The sequence below is a fragment of the Asterias rubens genome, chromosome 9 (genome assembly GCF_902459465.1).
Source record: "Asterias rubens chromosome 9, eAstRub1.3, whole genome shotgun sequence".
NCBI classification, from domain to species: domain Eukaryota; kingdom Metazoa; phylum Echinodermata; class Asteroidea; order Forcipulatida; family Asteriidae; genus Asterias; species Asterias rubens.
Genome location: NC_047070.1, coordinates 12,534,548 through 12,560,569, shown reverse-complemented (window position 1 = coordinate 12,560,569; position 26,022 = coordinate 12,534,548). Strand labels below are relative to the sequence as shown.

At 39.5% G+C, this 26,022-nt stretch overlaps 1 protein-coding gene across 1 annotated transcript; it reads left to right on the top strand.

The window, feature by feature from the left end:
- Positions 1-476: 476 nt before the first annotated feature.
- On the top strand, positions 477-24,647 carry LOC117294979 (proton-coupled amino acid transporter 1-like). The gene is made up of 9 exons (XM_033777535.1): positions 477-563; positions 2,625-2,676; positions 3,606-3,717; positions 4,821-5,451; positions 6,417-6,511; positions 9,822-10,101; positions 18,462-18,667; positions 20,208-20,313; positions 22,849-24,647. The coding sequence occupies exons 2-9, from the start codon at positions 2,669-2,671 to the stop codon at positions 23,028-23,030; spliced, it is 1,620 nt and encodes a 539-aa protein (XP_033633426.1). The 5' UTR covers positions 477-563; positions 2,625-2,668; the 3' UTR covers positions 23,031-24,647.
- The last annotated feature ends 1,375 nt before the right edge of the window (positions 24,648-26,022 follow it).

Below are 26,022 nucleotides of genomic sequence, written 5' to 3'. Positions count from 1 at the left end.
GGAATTTGAATTTATGTGTATAATTGGTTAGTTAAGCCGACGAGAATAATGATGAAACTTAAATTAAATGAGTTGGATTATGTGAATGTCATGAATAAATAGTATGCGAGGCGAGCAGCTCCGCCATTCCAATGTTCACCAAAACATTAAGTTTGTGTTGTTTTTCTTGTCTATTCTTGTATATTCTTACATGAGGTAAATTTAGAAAAGAAAATAATTTTCTAACGTAAGAATGAAGTAAGAAAACATGTACAGGTGGTGTCGGGTTAACTTGATTCTACACCTGGTCGGCGTGGATTGGCATGGCGAACCCCGATAATTCTTGTGCGCTTTTTACACCACGTTTGGTTCACACGTCGTGGTGTGCGCGAAAGTTGGTAAAACACGCCCATTATGCTAAGTGCCTCAGCTTACCTGGGATAAAAAGCGGGTTCACCCGTGTGTGTGAAAAGGTCATACTTTATCAACAACAACAATAAATGGGGCGCAAAGGTCGGACCAGTGGTGTGTGAAAGTTCGCAAAGTCCATCAGTTTTAGAAAAGTTGTCTACAACAAGTAAAAGGTAACTAGAATATCAGTTAAAACATTGCATTTCCCTAAAGTTTGCTTAAGTCTTTTAATGTAAAGCAACACAAGCAATCGTGAACACTTATCGCAGGATTTGTGGTTGATTGTTGGACATCCGGCCGGCAGCATATCGTATCCATTGTGTTGTATAGTAATGTATTGTTGTTTTTATGGACTGACATTTTGCTTTGATTGAGCTTTCGTAAACTGCTGCTACGCCCATTTCGTAATATTAGTAACGGCCTTAGTTACAACTGTAGCACGATCAGATTATTTTCATGGATGGATCTGCAGTGTTACTGTACAGTGTTTAGTGTTACTGTTAAGTGTTAGTTAGTGTTAGTGTTGGTTTATTAATTGAATTAATAGTGTCTGTCGGCTGTGTAGTGTGTTTGAATCGATTCTGTTGTTTAACTTTATATTACTTCTGTTTTAGAAACAATAATTTTTAAAGTATCCTGGTGTCATGGGTTTTCAGTAGGATATTATAACGGGAAAATTGTTCAAAATCAAAAACTAATTTTTTTTTTTTTTTAAATCATCTATCCAACCTTTTTACAATGACACGTTTACGTTGCGAGAGATAGTCTGCTATTTATAGTGCTAATGCATGCACGATATTGGAGCGACGTCATATGTTTTAAAATCGGTCATTGGTTGGTATTTTATTGAATATTCAGGAGCTAGTATGGCATGCAAAAAAAAAAAAAATATCATCCAATTACTCAATTACTATTAAACAAATTTAATTATATTTTTGTCATATAAGACATGGCTCCGAGATTTGACTCATTTGATTGTTTGCATAATAATGCACTACTTATTTGCACCAAAAATTCATCATTTTATTATTATTATTATTATTATTATATAACCTTCAACAGGAAACTTTATTCTTCCCAGCATGATTAAGCCTGACGAAAATACAGACCGCGATTAAACAGCAGAGCCTCTGTCACCGGTGGAGCTTGCACAGTCTCGCGGTACACGGGAATCAAAGTTGGGGGTCGAAAACATGCGAGGGTCGATATCATATGACCCTACGATACATGTTTCTAGAAGTAACTTACATTTATTTAGTTAACATCATTGGATTGGTTTCAGAAATAGCCACATTGACAACGTCTACTAGTAGTTTATTACGATACAATGAGTAGTGTTGGCAGATATTGGCACATTCCTGTTTTCAGAGCATTGCTTTTAAAGGAACATTACAAAACAGTTGCTGGCAGTGTAAGCATTTTATTTTTTATGTAATCCACCATACACATAAACTGACAAACCTGGAGAAGGTTGAGATTGATCGGCAATCTGGGTCACAAGAAAATAGTGAAAATCTTGAGGTGTCCATCATACCTCAGAAAGGCTAGACTAATCATTAAATGTCTGTCTCGGTGATAGCGGTCCCATGTATGCTGTTGAGGAGAGAAGTCGGCAACCAGCAGTTCGCGCAAGAGTGTACAGGAAGGCTAATAATGGGTAGTCGTAAAAACATTGCAAGAGATTTTAACCTAAAAAAGATTATTGGGTCCAGAGTTCTAGTACCTCAAATGAATCGTCAGTGTTGGATTTTGAAACTGCAGTTCATCCCTACTCCCTACAGTTTCCCATTCCCCCTCCCCCAGCCTATTTTGTTTCTCTCAAAGAAATTGTTTACTACTCACCAGGGCCAAAATTTTATGGCTCTACCTTACAGGAAATTCTGTGCTTGCGTCAAGCGTTGTTCACAGGTTAGCTGGGAATTATGGCGTTTGCGCTTGGGAACTCCATGTTTCTAGACGTTCTACACTTACACAGCTAAGTGCAGAAAATCGGTGCTTGCCATCAAGCGGAGAATAGTGATCATAATCGCAGAATTCGGCAGTAAGCAGAGCCATATGGAATTGGGAATGTTCTGTGTATGCTGTTGACGAGAGAGATCTGAATCCAGATGAATAGGAAATTTATTACTGAGACATGTAAATAGGTTGTTCATGTTTGTTTTTCAGTGCAAGATGTGATAATTATGTAATGTACACCAAATAACACCATGCACTTTTACTACCTTTCTTTTTAGGTACCTTCTAGACTTCACAACATCAAGCTAGTGGTAGTTTCATTATGGCAAGGTAATTTTTATACATGTTTGCAATGTATTGTGGGTTGTATAACTCAAGTCTTTGGCTCTTACTCAAATCTGATTTTCAGTTAAAATGATGTCTACTCTGACTGAACTTAAGACTCATATTCAGAAAAAGACTAAATCGAAATCACTAAAGGCAGTTTAATTCTTTTGTTAATGTTAGAAATAAGTGTATCATGACTTGTCAATGACTTGAGAACTTGCACACAGTCTTTACTCCAACTTGGCAATCTGAAGTGTAACTTGCACACAGTCTTTACTCCAACTTGGCAATCTGAAGTGTAACTTGCACACGGTCTTTACTCCAACTTGGCAATCTGAAGTGTAACTTGCACACGGTCTTTACTCCAACTTTGCAATCTGAAGTGTAACTTGCACACAGTCTTTACTCCAACTTGGCAATCTGAAGTGTAACTTGCACACAGTCTTTACTCCAACTTGGCAATCTGAAGTGTAACTTTGATTCTCTTTTGTACTATATTAGCCTTACACTCATTGCATTGATTCATGTCAATTTACAATGTCCATCTCTTGGTTTGATTAATGTCAATTTACAATGTCCATCTCTTGGTTTTTCAATGCCACTTTCGCCATTTTTGAACAAATAATGATAAAGACACAATACTTTACATTGTACAGATATATCAGTTTGGTTTAGTTAAACTTTAGTTTTTTAGATTAGCAATGGAGCAATTGTTCTGTGAATATCTGCCCTGATGACCAGGTAGCTTTTTCTGCAATAGGTAGTTGGGCTTTGCTTCTGGTAATGAAACAACAGACTATTGCATTACATTTTGTAAGCTGTAACAATGTATGAGATTAATAGGTTACACTAATTAGTGTGTCTTTTCTTTTTTCTCCTGCATGCTGCTAATGTGTTACTGAGTTTTCTTAATATTTTAAACTCCTCACCAGAAACAAGCCAAAATGTTTCCAGATATTGATGGATTTTGCCAATTTGTTCAAGGCATTCATTGGAGTGAACTATTTGTCCATAGCGTTTGCAATAAGTCAGAGTGGCATTGCGGTGAGTTGATTGCTTGTAATGTTTCTATTCAATAGCAGACCCCTTGCAATGTTGTTAATTAAGATAAATGGTCAGTTTGGGTAGCCATACCGCCACCCAAACCTTACATGTTTGATAAAAGGCCTTGCGTAGTCACAAGGGACTGCTTACATTTGAATTTCTCAGACTAGAGACAGTTGTTACGTGTATGTTACATGGTTTGGGGCAAGCTTTTGTGTAGATAAGAGAGGACGAACAACTTTTCTGAAAGATTGTGTTAATGGCACCAGGGTTTGCATATCTTGACGTTGCTAAGCAAAAGCTTGCCATAAACTGTGTGACAGAGCAAGTCTTTAATCTCTGGAATCCAATTTGAGTGTTCACTTCTGACCAATAAAGTCATTGCATCGGACAATATTGCAGTAATTGGTTGTTCACTAGATACATTCAGGCCTTAAAGGAACACGTTGCCATGGATCGGTCGAGTTGGTATTTGAAAAGCGTTTGAAACCGTTTTTTTTATAAAATGCATATATGGGTAGAAAGATGTTGTTAAAGTATAGAATACAATGATCCACACAAGCATGCCTCCAAATTGCACGGTTGTTAAAGTAGAATACAATGATCCACACAAACATGCCTCCAAATTGCACGGTTGTAAAAGTAGAATACAATGATCCACACAAGCATGCCTCCAAATTGCACGGTTTTCCTTTTACCTCGTCGACTAACACGGTTGGCCATTTATGGGAGTCAAACTTTTGACTCCCATAAATGGCCGACTGTGTTAGTTCGAACAGTAAAAGGAAAACCACGCAATTTCGAAGCAAACTTGTGTGGATGATTGTATTCTACTTTTAAAACATCTTTCCAACCATGCATTTTATGAAAAACGGTTACAAACCCTTTTTATAGACCAACTCGTCCGATCCAAGGCAACATGTTCGTTTAAGTCTTTATTATCATAAAAATCGAACTCACAAATGGCTTATTGGCTTTTGTGTGAACAATATGAGTAAATTTCTGAAGCTAGAAATAGCAAGAGTGGGGTATTCACTAGCTTACATCCCAATTCATTTTTATTTAACAACAATTTGATTTACTTTTTTTAATTCTATACACAGCTTGGCATCGTTGGATTACTCCTGATTTCCATCGCAACAGTACATTGTTGTCATCTGATCATCAAATGTAAAAGAGAACTTATTAGACAGATCATAGAAGACAATATTTCCAATGAACACCAATCTCCTGAAACTCTTATGAAGACAAGACACCTGCTAAATACCACACTAGAGAAACGACTTTCTTATGGAGATATAGCTTCATTGTCTTTAGGGAAGGTTGGAATAATACTAGTCAATGTTTCTCTAGTAGTTACACAGTTTGGATTTTGTGTCAACTATTTCATATTTCTTGGTAATACATTTCAAAAAATGTTTCCTTATCATCTTCCATATATTGCTGTTGATAACAGCAGCACTACATGGACAGCTCCACTCCCAAGCACTGTGCATGTCAATACTGATAAAGTGGCGCTTTCAATCACAAATAGTTCATCACCTTTAGTGAATATTTTACCATACAGTTTTGTGTCTCAAAGCCCTGGCTACATAATCTTAGTGCTTTTACCACTGCCAATTTTTATACTGTTTGGATATTTGCGTAGTATTCGTCAACTCGGTCCAGCAAGTGTCTTCGCTAACTTGTCTAGCCTTGTAGGCTATGTTGCCATGATGGTTTACATCTTATCAGGTATGTCAGTTTTAGAATTAATTTCTTTTCTATCACAATTCATTACTGATGTACATATAGTGTATTCATCTTTAGAAGCTGTTAGCAATGTGAAAGCTTTTTGTCTGAATAAGTGTCGGCCTACATTTGAGAAATAATTGTGATAGAAACAAAACTTGCATGGAGTCAAGGATGTACCCTGGAAACAAAGTTAACATGTTTGACAATTCAAAAGAACCACTTCTGGCCCAGGATAGGCCATTTTACTCATGCTTGTTACAAAAATATTATTCACTCACTACTCTCCGATAAAACCGCTAGAGGAACTCATTCATACACACTATTAATGTCTGGACTTGACTATTAGAAATCACTCTAACACAGCCTTCTAGATTGCACCATGTACATATCACTTTGGGATAATCCTCAATATTGCAGGCTCTCGCAAGTTCCATCTCAGTAATACTAATAATGTAATGATTACCTCCGTTCTAGCACTGCACTTGCTCCCCATTGAACGAGGCATCATTTTGAAACTCCTTTGTATAACGTAGCAATCTATAAACAGTTTATTTCCCTTGAACCTGCAGCAAAGTGATGAATATTTGCATGTTGTTTGTTCCATCTACCAGGATAAAAACTTGTGGTGATGGAAGTTTCTCAAAAGTAGTCCCTTGCCTAAATGGAACAAGTTTACCAATGACTATTGGAGCATGATCTGACATTTCTTCCTTGTTCATTGTTCCTTCAATCTGATCACACCTTAAATTTTACCTTTTTAATTAACTTGATCTTTTTAATTAACTTGATCTTTTCTAGTAGGGAAACATTTGTAAATGACCCAAGAACCATTACTTGTTTGTAACTGTGTAGATAATGGTGTAGATAACTGTGTAGATGTGTAACGCACAGTAGTGTTGATAAATACCTACATGTATGAGTGTATCTTCTAGTGAACCTTATTCTCTTTTCATGGTTTCATCCAGATTTTTCAGTCAGTGATACTATCAGTTGGGCCCAATTTTCGACGTTTCCTATTTTCTTTGGACAAGTAACTGCAGCTTTTGAGGGTATCGGGACGGTAAGTTTTGACTATAGATAAAATGTATAGGCCGTTGTTGTCTAGTGAAGTTTGTGAAAGAACCATAGAATTGATTACCTACAAGTACATTTAAGTGAAATTCCCTAATTGCGCTCTGTGTTATCCAACATCATTCAGTCAACAACTTGAGGTAATTAAATAAAAATAAAACTCGCACAAAACGATTTGTTTTTCCTTTTACCACTTGTAAGCTTATTAAGTTTAAAGCCATTATACACTTTCGGTAAACGGTATTGTCCTAGTCCCACACTTCGTGTATCACAACTTATATATAAAATAACAAACCTGTGAAAATTTAGGCTCAATCGGTCATCGGAGTCGGGAGAAAATAACGGGAAAACCCACTCTTGTTTAGTCGTGTCATGACATGTGTTTAGAATAAATCCGTAATTCTCGCTATCGAGAATTGATATTGTTTTAATGTTTTCTCAAAAAGTAAAGCATTTCATGGAACAACATTTCAAGAGTAGTCTTTCGCCATTACCTTCTGTAAACCCTGTAAATTATTTGTAAATCTGTGATTTTTAAAAAAAGAAATTTCTGTACCGAAAGTGTATAATGGCTTTAAGTGCATGCTTACTTTTTGAAGGTTTCAACAAAGTGCATGCAAAGTGCATGTAAACATGAATTAGTGTGCGACTTTGCTAGCTGCACATCTGCTTTTGTGTTGTGTTTCTGCAGTGAAAAAACAGCATTGCATGCAAGATGCCGAGGTGTTCCATATGCACCATGATTTAAAGGATTTGGGTACTTTTTTAACACAAAACATAATGTCCAGGACATTCCACTCCAGATTTACATTAAACTTACTCAGTTTGAAAATAATGATGGTATAAAGCTTCCCTGTAAATATTAGTTTCTGAGGTGCTGTAGTTTTTGAGAAATGAGTAAAACAAGTAACAAAAATAATTTTCATCTCAGCTGTCAGTGAGACAAAAATTGTTCGTAAATAATAACATCTTAACTGGTAAAATACCATACCTGGTTAACACATTTTTACATGCTAAAACTGAGACTAAAATAATTTTTGACCCATTGTTTAACTCATTTCTAAAACAAACTACAGCACCCCAGCAAGTAATATTTCAAGGGAGCGTTCTACTATCATTATCTTTAAACTATAAAACATTGTGAGAAAAGGCTCCCTCTGAAGTAACGGAATTTTGCACACAACTTTGTGTGACAAGGTTGTTTTTTCTTTCATTATTATCTCGCAACTTTGACGACCAATTGAGCTCATATTTTCACAGGTGTGTTAACTTATGCATATGTTGAGATACAGTAAGTGAGAAGACTGGTCTCTGACAATTACCAACAATGTCCAGTGTCCAAATCTGTTTACATTGTGTAAAAAGGTCGTATGATTATACATGTTATGGCTAGCAACCGTTCATGAATCAAGGATTCAGAGGAGCTTGATGATATTGATTATTTATTGTCCATTAACTTGCAGTGCATGAATGACTCATGGCTCAAATTTAGTCTCGAGTCACAAAGGTTGATTTGTTGAAACATGGAATGGAATGATGCAAATGTTTATGCTGTGTTTGCTTATTGTGTCTAATTGAAACCTTCACAGAAAATATGTCACCTCTGATACCTACAAATGTATTTACAATGCGCAAGCACAAGCGACTCCGCTGAACAAAAACAAAGCACCTCTCCTTGCACTGCAGGTCCCGTGTGTACACACAAATACACTCTTCTTTTAACAGCGCCCATAGTGTCAAGTCGTTTTTTTTTTTTCAGAATGCTCATGGGCCATTTTCAGCTTCATCTGATTTTTTTCTTCTATCAGACACTTTCACCGCAAACCAGTTCCTGCAGTACAACATTGGGGATTTTTCTTCTTCACCTTTTTTTGCTCAGGTCTTCAAATTACAACCATTCCTGGCCACAGACCTGTCATTGGTGTCTTACTCGGAGGGCTTGGTTATAACTCAAACCTTTATAAGCAACACTTCCATAACACCCCTTCTGGAGGACATGTATGGTGACAGACCACTCACTAAAATGCTTACTCCTTCCTGGGACCTCTGCAGCGTAATTCTTAGTGGTCAAAGTCTCCCTCTGAACCAGCTGGATCCTGTTTCTTCATTTGCTGACAGTCAAAACAGTCAAAACAGTATTCCTGCTAGCGGCCTCCATGGCACATCCTAGAAGTAAATTTCATGCTCTGCTTTTAAAACCAGGCCACTTGCGCTAGGAACCAGGGGCTTTCAACTAATTCCACACAGTCGCCAAATTTTTCAACCCCAAGCATCTAGGAGCCAAAGGCTAGCCAAGTTCCGATCCGAGCTCACCAAGCAGGGAGCGTGACTACATGTACATCTTTAGCTCTCTTTCAGGGGGTGACCATACATGAGATTGTGCAGGCAGCCTGCTGGGAAAATCCCTCAACATTCTTATCCTGCTACTTGCGAGATGTGCTCCAGTCAGATGGTCGCATGGACAGACAAGTTCTACGCTCAGCAGCTCAGTCAACAGCCTGGAGACACAGTAGAACTGCCGTCTTGACCTCTTAAAGGCACTGGACACTATTGGTTATTGTCAAAGACAATTCTTCTCACTTGGTGTATCTCAACAACACATGCATGAAATAACAAACCTGTGAAAAATTGAGCTCAATTGGTGGTCGAAGCTGCGAGATAATATTGAAAGAAAAAACACGGAGTTGTGTGCTTTCAGATGCTTGATTTTGAGACCTCAAATTCTAAATCTGGGGTCTTAAAATCAAATCCGTGGAAAATTACTTCTTTCTCGAAAACTACATTACTTCAGAGGGAGCCATTTCTCACAATATTATATACTATTAATAGCTCCCCATTACTAATTACCAAGAAAGGTTTTAGGCTAATAATTATTTTGAGTTATATTACCAATAGTGTCCACTGCCTTTAAGAGCACCTCACGCACAGCATACTGGTATGTCTTAGCAACTCCTGTTTTTCATTTGTTTCAGGCACAATTAGTTAAGAGTGGTACTGTCCCTCCCAAAAGGTTTAAAAAGAGAAAGAAAGAAAAGGCTCAAGTAAAAAGGAAGGGCGTTATTTGTGTGTACACACAGGACCTGCTGTGCAAGGAGGGGGTGCTTTGTTTTTGTTCAGCGGAGTCGCTTGCGCTTGCGCATTGTAAATGCATTTGTAGGTATCGGAGGTGAGTATTTTCTTATATAGAACAAAAAACTACTTTTTTGAGGTTCCCTTCATTAAGAGGCCATCAATTTGAGCATCTTCACTGCATACACCACTTTACCTAAAACATGAGAACATCACTTTTGTCATTACAGATAGTTCCTATTGAATCTAGCATGGGAGAAAACAGTCGCCTTTTTCCTCATCTGTTATACTTGGTTGTGCTGCTCTTTACATGTGTCCTGGCAAGTCTTGGCTTTCTGAGCTATTTACGCCTAGGAACATCTACAGCTCAAGTCATCATTTGGAACCTTCAGCCCAATAGCATGCTTCAGTTGGTAGTCAGCCTGGTTGTATGTATAGGAGTTGTCTTCACCTTTCCTTTGCAGTGTTTTCCAATTATTGAGATATTTGAACATCTCTTATTTGCTCCAGGTGCGTATTATAACAACATTTATTTGTAAATTAGGTCCGGTGTGGATCAAAAGCTAATTTACCCTACATATTATCACATTAACTTGTAAAATGTAAAGAATGCTGGCAACATAAATTTGTAAAAATCTTCATAATATCTAATGTGCCCCACCTATGAGAACTGTTCTCATCACTTCCTAATATCTGATGTACCCTACCCATGAGAACTGTTCCCATCACTTCCTAATAGCTGATGTACCCCACCCATGAGAACTGTTCCCATCACTTCCTAATAGCTGATGTACCCCACCCATGAGAACTGTTCCTATCACTTCCTAATAGCTGATGTACCCCACCCATGATAACTGTTCCCATCACTTCCTAATATCTGATGTACCCCACCCATGAGAACTGTTCCCATCACTTCCTAATATCTGATGTACCCCACCTATGAGAACTGTTCCCATCACTTCCTAATAGCTGATGTACCCCACCCATGAGAACTGTTCCCATCACTTCCTAATATCTGATGTACCCCACCCATGAGAACTGTTCCCATCACTTCCTAATATCTGATGTACCCCACCTATGAGAACTGTTCCCATCACTTCCTAATAGCTGATGTACCCCACCTATGAGAACTGTTCCCATCACTTCCTAATATCTGATGTACCCCACCTATGAGAACTGTTCCCATCACTTCCTAATAGCTGATGTACCCCACCCATGAGAACTGTTCCCATCACTTCCTAATATCTGATGTACCCCACCCATGAGAACTGTTCCCATCACTTCCTAATAGCTGATGTACCCCACCCATGAGAACTGTTCCCATCACTTCCTAATAGCTGATGTACCCCACCTATGAGTACTGTTCCCATCACTTCCTAATAGCTGATGTACCCCACCCATGAGAACTGTTCCCATCACTTCCTAATAGCTGATGTACCCCACCCATGAGAACTGCTCCCATCACTTCCTAATATCTGATGTAACCCACCCATGAGAACTGTTCCTATCACTTCCTATGATCCGATGTACCCCACCCATGAAAACTGTTCCCATCACTTCCTAATATCTGATGTACCCCACCCATGAGAACTGTTCCTATCGCTTCCTAATATTTGATGTACCCCACCCATGAGAACTGTTCCTATCGCTTCCTAATATCTGATGTATCCCACCCATGAGAACTGTTCCTATCACTTCCTATGATCCGATGTACCCCACCCATGAAAACTGTTCCCATCACTTCCTAATATCTGATGTACCCCACCCATGAGCACTGTTCCCATCACTTCCTAATAGCTGATGTACCCCACCCATGAGAACTGTTCCCATCACTTCCTAATAGCTGATGTACCCCACCTATGAGTACTGTTCCCATCACTTCCTAATATCTGATGTACCCTACCCATGAGAACTGTTCCCATCACTTCCTAATAGCTGATGTACCCCACCCATGAGAACTGTTCCCATCACTTCCTAATAGCTGATGTACCCCACCCATGAGAACTGTTCCTATCACTTCCTAATAGCTGATGTACCCCACCCATGAGAACTGTTCCCATCACTTCCTAATATCTGATGTACCCCACCCATGAGAACTGTTCCCATCACTTCCTAATATCTGATGTACCCCACCTATGAGAACTGTTCCCATCACTTCCTAATAGCTGATGTACCCCACCCATGAGAACTGTTCCCATCACTTCCTAATATCTGATGTACCCCACCCATGAGAACTGTTCCCATCACTTCCTAATATCTGATGTACCCCACCTATGAGAACTGTTCCCATCACTTCCTAATAGCTGATGTACCCCACCTATGAGAACTGTTCCCATCACTTCCTAATATCTGATGTACCCCACCTATGAGAACTGTTCCCATCACTTCCTAATAGCTGATGTACCCCACCCATGAGAACTGTTCCCATCACTTCCTAATATCTGATGTACCCCACCCATGAGAACTGTTCCCATCACTTCCTAATAGCTGATGTACCCCACCCATGAGAACTGTTCCCATCACTTCCTAATAGCTGATGTACCCCACCTATGAGTACTGTTCCCATCACTTCCTAATAGCTGATGTACCCCACCCATGAGAACTGTTCCCATCACTTCCTAATAGCTGATGTACCCCACCCATGAGAACTGCTCCCATCACTTCCTAATATCTGATGTAACCCACCCATGAGAACTGTTCCTATCACTTCCTATGATCCGATGTACCCCACCCATGAAAACTGTTCCCATCACTTCCTAATATCTGATGTACCCCACCCATGAGAACTGTTCCTATCGCTTCCTAATATTTGATGTACCCCACCCATGAGAACTGTTCCTATCGCTTCCTAATATCTGATGTATCCCACCCATGAGAACTGTTCCTATCACTTCCTATGATCCGATGTACCCCACCCATGAGAACTGTTCCTATCGCTTCGTAATATTTGATGTACCCCACCCATGAGAACTGCTCCCATCACTTCCTAATATCTGATGTAACCCACCCATGAGAACTGTTCCTATCACTTCCTATGATCCGATGTACCCCACCCATGAAAACTGTTCCCATCACTTCCTAATATCTGATGTACCCCACCCATGAGAACTGTTCCTATCACTTCCTAATATTTTATGTACCCCACCCATGAGAACTGTTCCTATCGCTTCCTAATATCTGATGTATCCCACCCATGAGAACTGTTCCCATCACTTCCTAATATCTGATGTACCCCACCCATGAGAACTGTTGCCATCACTTCCTAATATCTGATGTACCCCACCCATGAGAACTGTTCCTATCGCTTCCTAATATCTGATGTATCCCACCCATGAGAACTGTTCCCATCACTTCCTAATAGCTGATGTACCCCACCCATGAGAACTGTTCCCATCACTTCCTAATAGCTGATGTACCCCACCCATGAGAACTGTTCCCATCACTTCCTAATATCTGATGTACCCCACCTACGAAAACTGTTCCCATCACTTCCTAATATCTGATGTACCCCACCCATGAGAACTGTTCCCATCACTTCCTAATAGCTGATGTACCCCACCCATGAGAACTGTTCCCACCACTTCCTAATAGCTGATGTACCCCACCTACGAGAACTGTTCCCATCACTTCCTAATAGCTGATGTACCCCACCCATGAGAACTGTTCCCATCACTTCCTAATATCTGATGTACCCCACCTATGAGAACTGTTCCCATCACTTCCTAATAGCTGATGTACCCCACCCATGAGAACTTTTCCTATCACTTCCTAATATCTGATGTACCCCACCCATGAGAACTGTTCCCATCACTTCCTAATAGCTGATGTACCCCACCCATGAGAACTGTTCCCATCACTTCCTAATATCTGATGTACCCCACCTACAAAAACTGTTCCCATCACTTCCTAATATCTGATGTACCCCACCTATGAGAACTGTTCCCATCACTTCCTAATATCTGATGTACCCCACCTATGAGAACTGTTCCCATCACTTCCTAATATCTGATGTACCCCACCCATGAGAACTGTTCCCATCACTTCCTAATAGCTGATGTACCCCACCCATGAGAACTGTTCCCATCACTTCCTAATAGCTGATGTACCCCACCTATGAGAACTGTTCCCATCACTTCCTAATAGCTGATGTACCCCACCCATGAGAACTGTTCCCATCACTTCCTAATAGCTGATGTACCCCACCCATGAGAAATGTTCCTATCACTTCCTAATATTTGATGTACCCCACCTATGAGAACTGTTCCCATCACTTCCTAATAGCTGATGTACCCCACCCATGAGAACTGTTCCCATCACTTCCTAATAGCTGATGTACCCCACCCATGAGAACTGTTCCCATCACTTCCTAATAGCTGATGTACCCCACCCATGAGAACTGTTCCCATCACTTCCTAATAGCTGATGTACCCCACCCATGAGAACTGTTCCCATCACTTCCTAATATCTGATGTACCCCACCCATGAGAACTGTTCCCATCGCTTCCTAATATCTGATGTACCCCACCCATGAGAACTGTTCCCATCACTTCCTAATATCTGATGTACCCTACCTATGAGAACTGTTCCCATCACTTCCTATGATCCGATGTACCCCACCCATGAAAACTGTTCCCATCACTTCCTAATATCTGATGTACCCCACCCATGAGAACTGTTCCCATCACTTCATAATATCTGATGTACCCCACCCATGAGAACTGTTCCCATCACTTCCTAATAGCTGATGTACCCCACCCATGAGAACTGTTCCCATCACTTCCTAATATCTGATGTACCCCACCTACGAAAACTGTTCCCATCACTTCCTAATATCTGATGTACCCCACCCATGAGAACTGTTCCCATCACTTCCTAATAGCTGATGTACCCCACCCATGAGAACTGTTCCCATCACTTCCTAATAGCTGATGTACCCCACCTACGAGAACTGTTCCCATCACTTCCTAATAGCTGATGTACCCCACCCATGAGAACTGTTCCCATCACTTCCTAATATCTGATGTACCCCACCTATGAGAACTGTTCCCATCACTTCCTAATAGCTGATGTACCCCACCCATGAGAACTTTTGCTATCACTTCCTAATATCTGATGTACCCCACCCATGAGAACTGTTCCCATCACTTCCTAATAGCTGATGTACCCCACCCATGAGAACTGTTCCCATCACTTCCTAATATCTGATGTACCCCACCTACGAAAACTGTTCCCATCACTTCCTAATATCTGATGTACCCCACCCATGAGAACTGTTCCCATCACTTCCTAATATCTGATGTACCCCACCTATGAGAACTGTTCCCATCACTTCCTAATATCTGATGTACCCCACCCATGAGAACTGTTCCCATCACTTCCTAATAGCTGATGTACCCCACCCATGAGAACTGTTCCCATCACTTCCTAATAGCTGATGTACCCCACCTATGAGAACTGTTCCCATCACTTCCTAATAGCTGATGTACCCCACCCATGAGAACTGTTCCCATCACTTCCTAATAGCTGATGTACCCCACCCATGAGAAATGTTCCTATCACTTCCTAATATTTGATGTACCCCACCTATGAGAACTGTTCCCATCACTTCCTAATAGCTGATGTACCCCACCCATGAGAACTGTTCCCATCACTTCCTAATAGCTGATGTACCCCACCCATGAGAACTGTTCCCATCACTTCCTAATATCTGATGTACCCCACCCATGAGAACTGTTCCCATCGCTTCCTAATATCTGATGTACCCCACCCATGAGAACTGTTCCCATCACTTCCTAATATCTGATGTACCCTACCTATGAGAACTGTTCCCATCACTTCCTAATAGCTGATGTACCCCACCCATGAGAACTGCTCCCATCACTTCCTAATATCTGATGTACCCCACCCATGAGAACTGTTCCTATCACTTCCTATGATCCGATGTACCCCACCCATGAAAACTGTTCCCATCACTTCCTAATATCTGATGTACCCCACCCATGAGAACTGTTCCCATCACTTCCTAATGTCTGATGTACCCCACCCATGAGAACTGTTCCCATCACTTCCTAATATCTGATGTACCCCACCTACGAAAACTGTTCCCATCACTTCCTAATATCTGATGTACCCCACCCATGAGAACTGTTCCCATCACTTCCTAATAGCTGATGTACCCCACCCATGAGAACTGTTCCCATCACTTCCTAATAGCTGATGTACCCCACCTACGAGAACTGTTCCCATCACTTCCTAATAGCTGATGTACCCCACCCATGAGAACTGTTCCCATCACTTCCTAATATCTGATGTACCCCACCTATGAGAACTGTTCCCATCACTTCCTAATAGCTGATGTACCCCACCCATGAGAACTGTTCCCATCACTTCCTAATAGCTGATGTACCCCACCCATGAGAACTGTTCCCATCACTTCCTAATATCTGATGTACCCCACCCATGAGAACTGTTCCCATCACTTCCTAATATCTGATGTACCCCACCCATGAGAACTGTTCCCATCACTTCCTAATATCTGATGTACCCCACCCATGAGAACTGTTCCCATCACTTCCTAATAGCTGATGTACCCCACCCATGAGAACTGTTCCCATCACTTCCTAATAGCTGATGTACCCCACCCATGAGAACTGTTCCCATCACTTCCTAATATCTGATGTACCCCACCTATGAGAACTGTTCCCATCACTTCCTAATAGCTGATGTACCCCACCCATGAGAACTGTTCCCATCACTTCCTAATAGCTGATGTACCCCACCTATGAGAACTGTTCCCATCACTTCCTAATAGCTCATGTACCCCACCCATGAGAACTGTTCCCATCACTTCCTAATAGCTGATGTACCCCACCCATGAGAAATGTTCCTATCACTTCCTAATATTTGATGTACCCCACCTATGAGAACTGTTCCCATCACTTCCTAATAGCTGATGTACCCCACCCATGAGAACTGTTCCCATCACTTCCTAATAGCTGATGTACCCCACCCATGAGAACTGTTCCCATCACTTCCTAATATCTGATGTACCCCACCCATGAGAACTGTTCCCATCACTTCCTAATAGCTGATGTACCCCACCCATGAGAACTGTTCCCATCGCTTCCTAATATCTGATGTACCCCACCCATGAGAACTGTTCCCATCACTTCCTAATATCTGATGTACCCTACCTAGAGAACTGTTCCCATCACTTCCTAATAGCTGATGTACCCCACCCATGAGAACTGTTCCTATCGCTTCCTAATATCTGATGTATCCCACCCATGAGAACTGTTCCCATCACTTTCTAATATCTGATGTACCCCACCCATGAGAACTGTTCCTATCGCTTCCTAATATCTGATGTACCCCACCCATGAGAACTGTACCCATCACTTCCTAATATCTGATGTACCCCACCTATGAGAACTGTTCCCATCACTTCCTAATAGCTGATGTACCCCACCCATGAGAACTGTTCCTATCGCTTCCTAATATCTGATGTACCCCACCCATGAGAACTGCTCCCATCACTTCCTAATAGCTGATGTACCCCACCCATGAGAACTGTTCCCATCACTTCCTAATTATGATGTACCCCACCCATGAGAACTGTTCCCATCACTTCCTAATAGCTGATGTACCCCACCCATGAGAACTGTTCCTATCGCTTCCTAATATCTGATGTACCCCACCCATGAGAACTGTTCCCATCACTTCCTAATATTTGATGTACCCCACCTATGAGAACTGTTCCCATCACTTCCTAATATCTGATGTACCCCACCCATAAGAACTTTTCCGATCACTTCCTAACATCTGATGTACCCCACCCATGAAAACTGTTCCCATCACTTCATAATATCTGATGTACCCCACCCATGAGAACTTTTCCCATCACTTCCTAATATCTGATGTACCCCACCCATGAAAACTGTTCCCATCACTCCCTTATATCTGATGTACCCCACCCATGAGAACTGTTCCCATCACTTCCTAACATCTGATGTACCCCACCCATGAAAACTGTTCCTATCACTCCCTTATATCTAATGTGCCCCACCTATGAGAACTGTTCCCATCACTTCCTAATATCTGATGTACCCCACCCATGAGAACTGTTCCCATCACTTCCTAATATCTGATGTACCCCACCCATGAAAACTGTTCCCATCACTTCCTAATATCTGATGTACCCCACCCATGAGAACTGTTCCCATCACTTCCTAATAGGTGATGTACCCCACCCATGAGAACTGTTCCCATCACTTCATAATGCATGTAATTGCTATTATGTCCCATCCCTGAGAACTGTTTCTTTTTAATATCTTATACTCCACCAATGAAATGGTGATGTTCTCGATCCACTAGAATCATCTTCCGATAGTTGAATTGATTTTCCCAAAGGATGCTTAGAACTAGGGTGTTTCTGAGTTAATGGCTTCGCCAGTAGCAATGGCTAAATCACAATGTTGTCATTTCATTTGTTATTTTAATGTTGTCACTTTAGCCACTTGTTAAAGCCCTAGTCGAATTTGCTGTATTCTGATGCAGTCTGATTCTCAATACATCCTAATATTTGAAGCACCCTTCTGCTAAATTTGCTGTTATGTCCTTGTGGTAGTTAAGGAGTTCTATCAATAAGAGTATCTCGAGGTAGCTGGCATGCCCCATCCACCAAAATCACTTTCACTACCTCTTGATAGCTGATGATCCCCAACCATCAGAAGTAGATAGTCTCCTTTGTTGCATCCTTTTATTTGATTACATTTTGACAACCAAATGTGGCTATTAATGTGCTAGCCATACAATTTAGTTATTGATGCAGTTTGTAATCTTTACTCCATTGTTTTTGTTTTCTTTTAAAGGGAGGTTTTGTGGTCCGCTGAAGTTAAATTCTTCCAATAGCAATAACAGTCAGGATGAAGTAGATACAGTGGATGATAGTGATTTACGTGTAAATACAGCGATTACAGACTCTAAAGAGGATGCAGAACTTTGTCAGCTCCTACAAGATCCACAAGCTGCTAAATGTCTGAGTAACCTTCCTGTGGCTCCTGAGATACCGAAATCAGTGAGTGTTTGACAGTGCACACTCTGTTTTTTAAAGGTTTTTTTACTAGTTATAATTTTATTCTGCAAGCATCCCTGGACAGTTTTCAGACATGTGTTTATCATTTTACCGTTTGCATGTCCGTTAATGTTTTGTTTGAATACATGTCTTTTGGCGATAACTGGTTACCCTTTTGATTAAATATTTTAAAATGTATCTACACTGGTGAAAAATCAAACACGGCATACATTGTTAGTATTAAGTGATTCATAAATACCTAAGACAGTTTATCCATTCTGATTGGTCGAGAGGGCATCACGAGGAGTTGTTTGAACGGATGATATAACACCAGTAAAAAGTGTTATAACATGGGCGTGACACGGGAGCTTGCACCATCCCACACAGCGCTTATAAGACAGTTTCTTCATTCCTATTGGTCGAGAGCAACGTTAACTTAATGACGCCTTCAAAGTAAACAGGCTTACAGTGTAAAATGGTGACAAGCTTACAGTGCCATATGGTGACAGGCTTACAGTGCCATATGGTGACAGGCTTACAGTGCCATATGGTGACAGGCTTACAGTGCCATATGGTGACAGGCTTACAGTGCCATATGGTGACAGGCTTACAGTGCCATATGGTGACAGGCTTACAGTGCCATATGGTGACAGGCTTACAGTGCCATATGGTGACAGGCTTACAGTGCCATATGGTGACAGGCTTACAGTGCAATATGGTGACAGGCTTACAGTGCCATATGGTGACAGGCTTACAGTGCAATATGGTGACAGGCTTACAGTGCAATATGGTGACAGGCTTACAGTGCCATATGGTGACAGGCTTACAGTGCCATATGGTGACAGGCTTACAGTGCCATATGGTGACAGGCTTACAGTGCCATATGGTGACAGGCTTACAGTGCCATATGGTGACAGGCTTACAGTGCCATATGGTGACAGGCTTACAGTGCCATATGGTGACAGGCTTACAGTGCAATATGGTGACAGGCTTACAGTGCCATATGGTGACAGGCTTACAGTGCAATATGGTGACAGGCTTACAGTGCCATATGGTGACAGGCTTACAGTGCCATATGGTGACAGGCTTACAGTGCAATATGGTGACAGGCTTACAGTGCCATATGGTGACAGGCTTACAGTGCCATATGGTGACAGGCTTACAGTGCCATATGGTGACACCAACCATCGATAAGGAATCTCAAACCTTTATCAAGCAGAAGCAACATGAACAACTTGTTGTTTGTGATGTCACAACAACTGAATTCCAAGTTTAGTTTTGTTCATTTAAAACAAAACCTGAGCTTTTCTCTATCTTAAAGGAAAGGTGTTTAAAATACTTTTTTTTTTCAAAATGCAAGAAGGTATTGTTTTAGTGCAGATTACACCTCATTTTATAAGTGTGTTTTGACAAGAAATCTGGTCCAGAAACTGATGTTTCTGTAATTGTATCACATCCTTTGTTTTACATACATTTTGTTATTTCTGAAACCATCCATGTCAATCTAGCACTATCTCATTGAATCTACAATTTTCTATTTAAGGTGTGGACAGTCAAGAGGAACATTCTACGAACACTAATTGTCTTAGCACAGCTAGGCACTGCATATGCTTTCAAAGATGAGTTTGCTTATATCTCCTCATTTACAGGTAAGTACTTCAGTCACCTGAACATTGTAATACACATGTGTAAGTACTTCAGTCACCTGAACATTGTAATACACATGTGTAAGTACTTCAGTCACCTGAACATTGTAATACACATGTGTAAGTACTTCAGTCACCTGAACATTGTAATACACATGTGTAAGTACTTCAGTCACCTGAACATTGTAATACACATGTGTAAGTCTTACATGTAATAAACCTCCAGGAACCATTGTGGTCCCAACTATATTGGATTTTGCTTAATAGGCAAGATTTTATTTTGTCAATTGGTTTAGTCTGACATATAGTTTATGGCCATGAAAATTATTTATGTTGCGAATTGAGAACTCAGTGATAAAAAAATATGAAAGTAATATAAATTCAACAAAATTCATCCGCGTAAAATCAGCTTTAGTGTTTGCACCAAACTTGGGTGTGGATTTAAAAAAAGTTGTGTCTAACAAGTTCAGGTAAAAAGAACTTGTCTCATACTAAGTTAACAAATTGTTTGGAATTTTTATGAAAAAACTAAAACTCAATTTAAAAACGTGTACAGAAACTTTTTGTCATTCAGATTTTGTTTTTGAATATAATTTAGAAACAAAGATTTGATTTCAGTTAAAACAAATTCTTCATTTGACATCCTTTTTCAATTCGATGCACGCGATACTTACTGAGAATTTTACTTTTACTTCAGTGTTTTACCCCTATCAGTTAGATAAAATGCATAGTCAGTCAGACATAATTTCCTTTTTATTTTCCAGAAAAACACCTCAATTTTAATACATACTGAAAAAAAAAGTTGTTGAGAAAAGTTGATACTTTTATTAAAATATTGGGGCTGAAGATTATAGACCTGAGAAATGATGCACATTAGACCGTTGCTTGATCTTGGATGAAAAAAAATATAACATAAATGAGCATTCATAAATACCCCAGACAGTTTTGCTACTCCTATTGGTGGAGAGCGCGTCACGTGGGGTGTTTAAATGGTTGATAATGAACAGCTGGAGCTGTTTATAACGTGCTGGCATCCATGTGTCGGGCGCGCAAGCTAACGTCTGCCAATATTATCACGCGGAATACAATTCATAGCTATTAGTAACAGCGCGTAATCTATTTCAAAGCGTGCGCGTGTACACTTAATCCACGCGCTTCAAACAGATTCTTCACAAAGTTTTTGAAAAAAAATATTTCAAACCTCGAATTTTAATTGTCAAAATGTCTGTACTGGTAATAGTATTTTTAACATTTTTTAACAAAAGGTCATTTATGAATGGGAATAAAAGAGTAGTGACATCGTTCTTAAATGTCCGTTTAAAACCTTGCAGGGTCGATGCAACAACCCTGCCGGCTGTTTAGAACTTGTTGCTACCCTTTTATTCCCTTATTGACTCCCAAATTGGGGCAACCAAGACTATTGTGATGCTGCGATGCGGCAAATTAGGTTTAAGGAAAATTGTTGGATATAGTGTGGTGTACTCAAGACAGACATGTCACATGTAGCATGGTTAAAGGTGCTACATAGTATGTGAGATAAATATTATTAATGTGAATAATTTTACCAATATACTCTGAGGGAGTAATTTATGTCGGCACTGTTTAATCTTCTACATTGCGCTCTAAACCGCCACAAGCTCGTTGTATCAGGTTCTTTTACACCTAATAATGGGGAGGAATACCAACACAATACAAAGTAAGATGAACTCCTTGGTCTAGGTAAAGGTAAACTGACACTAGGCTGTCAACCACTCACAACTTCTTCCTTACAAAAAAAAGTCTTTTAAAAGTAAAAAAAAAATGTAAAGACCAAAGACACTTCACTGTGCCTCGGCATGTTTAATGACCTCAGAACATTTGAAGTTTTTGTTTTCTTTGCCAAAAGTAGTTTTTTGATTTTACTGTTATTGGTGATTTAGTAGGGTCTGCAGGATTGGCACTAGCTCAATTGTATTAAGGCACTGGACACTATTGGTAATTGTCAAAGACCAGTCTTCTCACTTGCTGTATCTCAACATATGCATAAAATAACAAACCTGTTTAAATTTGATCTCAATTGGTCGTCGAAGTTGCGAGATAATAATGAAAGGAAAAAACACCCTTGTTAGATGAAGTTGTGTGCTTTCAGATGCTTGATTTTGAGACCTCAAAATCTAATTCTGAGGTCTTGAAATTAAAGTCATGGAAAATTACTTCTTTCTCTCAAAAACTACGTTACTTCAGAGGGAGCCATTTCTCACAATGTGTTATACTATCAACAGCTCGCCATTACTCGTAACCAAGTACGTTTTTTACACTATCAACAGCTCTCCATTACTCGTAACCAAATTCGTTTTTATGCTAACAATTATTTTGAGTAATAAAAATATAGTGTCCAGTGCTTTTAAATGAGTAATGACAAATGAGGAGTATTGACAAATGTGGAATATAATGTGCATATACTACAGACTTAGTCTGTTTGAGACATTATGTTCAGTACATATAGGAAAAGCAAAGGATGATTGAAACTCCATGATACACATTTCTGATTTCCTACAGGAGCAATTGGAAGCACCATGATTGCCTACATTATACCAGCTGTTATACATTTGAAGCTGAAGAGACATGATTTAGGAATAATGATCATCTGTAAAGATATCTTACTGATTATCTTTGGATTGGTGGGAGGGGTAACTGGTGTCTATACTTCTGTCAGATCAATTATTGTGGATTTCCAGTGAAGGTATTGTGCAACCAATACTTTGAGATACAAGTCTTATTGTGAGGTCAAGTTGATGCTGAATGTCCACACGAATGTTGATGACGTCGTTACATAATGTACTGTAGTTTGTTACTATACCTGGTCAGTTTATCTATTTTATGTTTTGGCAAGCATTGTTTGTGTTACGTATATGCCTTGTGCACCTGAGTTGCCTAATGTACAAACATTTTTCATTTGCATGTGTTTTTGCCTTGTCGTATACAGAGCTTTGGTCGATAACTAATCTTTGTTCGAACAAAACCAGTTTTCGTTCGAACAAAGTTTTGTTTTCCGTTCTAAATCTGTGGTATCTAAATGTTTTTGATATTTTCATCATATTAAATGTTCATTCTTTCCAAAATCGAAAACAAATTAAATATATATATTGGGTCTGAGAATTCATCACTGCAATAACCTATCTTTCTGAAAGTTTGTATATACTCAGCGCCTTGAGTACCTTGTTTGGTAGATACGTGCGCTATAGGACTTCGATGTTGTATATAATATCTATAATGTATTTTTTTTTAATTATAAATTGTCGAAAATTTAGCCATAAAACTTTAACAAGACACTTGCACTGTTTTTTTTAAAGATCTTCCGCCACATTCAGCGATACTGCATACACTAATTACTTGATGCATAGAATGTCACTCACAAAACGGATGGGTATGACGACTTTAGTGAAATGATAATGGTTATTAGGTGAGCACTAGGGTTATGTAGATTGGCGGTAAGTTGGTTGGGGGGGGGGGGCGGTAGCACTTCACATGTTAGAGTGTGGAAACAGTACAGTATGGGTGCCATTTTCAGCAATGGTCATTTTCTGCACTTTAAGGTGTGGTAAAAAAGTTGCTAAATCAATGGCGTCTGGTGCACACAGATCGATTTGCCTATCATTGCACGTCACGTCATCACGTGACCTTAGATGGGTATTACACGCATCAACAACAAGGGTACTGCATATCAACGTTTGTTAAAAAGACATGGTTAATGTTGCATTTGTTTGTTCAATCAAGGCTTTTTTTCTTGAAATCACGGAAGACAGTTCCACCAACTAGGAAATTCTACGATAATGTTCACATGCTGTCAAACCTTGGTAATTTAAGGTAATCTAACCATACTCTTGTGGTAGAATACTGGATCCATGTAACAGTAAATGTGATTTAAATTAATGTCACAATATTCAACTTTATAAAAAGGGCTTCGTTTTGAGTGAAAAGTGTATTTATCGAAAATACAGCCGATTGTGGTCCATCGGTATGAGTCTTCCCATGTCTTTACTGTGTAGCTGTGTTTTGTCTATACCCATAGGTCACGTGATCACATGTTAGCATTGGCAGCGCAATTGGTCTACTGTCACTGTGGTTAGTAAGTTGAGTTATATTATAAATGAAATATAAAAGCTTTGGCCTACCTCCAATTACAAATGTATTTGTTTATTCACTCTCTAGCTTGGTAGTCAAACTTAATTATTGGTTAATCGTAATTGTTTTTTATAAGTAACTATTTTCTGTGTATTTCCATATGTTTTTTGATTGGTTTGTATACAAATTATTCATTTTTAATTATTTATTTGTTTGCCATTATACACTTTCGGAACAGAAAGGAAATTGTTTTTTCACAGATTAACAAATAACTTACATGGTTTAAAGGAGGTAATGGTGAAAGACTATTTATTCCATGACATGCTTTACTTTTTGAGAAAACATTAAAACAATTATCAATTCTCGATATCGAGAATTACTGTCATGACACGGCGAAACGTACGGAAATGGTTTTCCCATTATTTTCTCCCGAATCCGATGGACTGATTGAGCCTAAATTTTCACAGGTTTGTTATTTTATATATAAGTTGTGATATACGAAGTGTGGGCCTTTGGACAATACTGTTTACCGAAAGTGTTTTGTTATTTACTTATTTACTACTTACTTATTCAATTATTTAGTTGGTACTTGATTTACAAGATGAAACTTTGACAACGGATTTTATAAACAAAATAATGTGTTCACACATTTGGTGATTAGGTAAACAGTAAAATCGAACATACATAACAAGCTTTTGGGTGTCACCTAAACGTTATCTTGTACCCGCTGAGGCCCGATGATAACACGAATCTGATTACTGTGCAGCTCGCCCTGTCTTGAGTTAAAGTGAATCAAAATAGGAAGGGGTCACACATAGTTGTCGATCGAAAACGTATGACGGACCGATACGGCAATGTATCTGCATTATAAGAACCAATAAATGCCTCCATCCATGTATTAGGGAGCGAGATATACTTGTTTTGGATAGAATAAGGAATACTGATGTGCTGACAATAGTTATCACAATGTGTCTTGTTGTGTGTTTGGGCATCGCCCAGAAACCTATTGGTATAATTCGGGTGAAGCCCCAAAGTTTGTTTGTTTTTGTTCCACTTTTTAAAGGCAGTGGACACTATTGGTAATTAGTCAAAATATTTATTAGCATAAAACCTTACTTGGTAACGAGCATGGGAGAGGTTGATAGTATAAAATGGTGTGAGAATTGGCTCCCTCTGAAATGACGTATTTCGAGAAAGAAGTAATTTTCATCGAATTTGATTTCGAGACCTCAGATTTAGAATTTGAGGTCACGAAATCAAGCATCCGAATGCACACAACTTCGTGTGAAAATGGTGTTTTTTCTTTAATTATTTTCTCGCAACTTCGATGACCAATCGAGCTAAATGTTCACAGGTTTGTTATTTTATGCATCATGTTGAGATACACCAAGTGAGGAGACTGGTCTTAGACAATTACACTGTCTTTAAACAGTTTTTAATGGTATTTGGTCAGTTACGTGTACATATACGTCTATTGTTACATCTACAGTTTGTAAAAGTTCGGGCACCTCCTTGGGAAATGTTCACGAACTATAGTGAGGTTCACTGATTCTTGAAACTTCCAACATACATCTATAAGCGTAATAATCGTGAGGCCCATGATATACC

Bases quoted from the DNA above. Each gene is read 5' to 3' on its own strand.
- LOC117294979 (XM_033777535.1), top strand. The intron at 3,718-4,820 runs GTGAGTTGATTG...TTCTATACACAG, and splicing joins TAAGTCAGAGTGGCATTGCG to CTTGGCATCGTTGGATTACT. The intron at 5,452-6,416 runs GTATGTCAGTTT...GGTTTCATCCAG, and splicing joins GATGGTTTACATCTTATCAG to ATTTTTCAGTCAGTGATACT.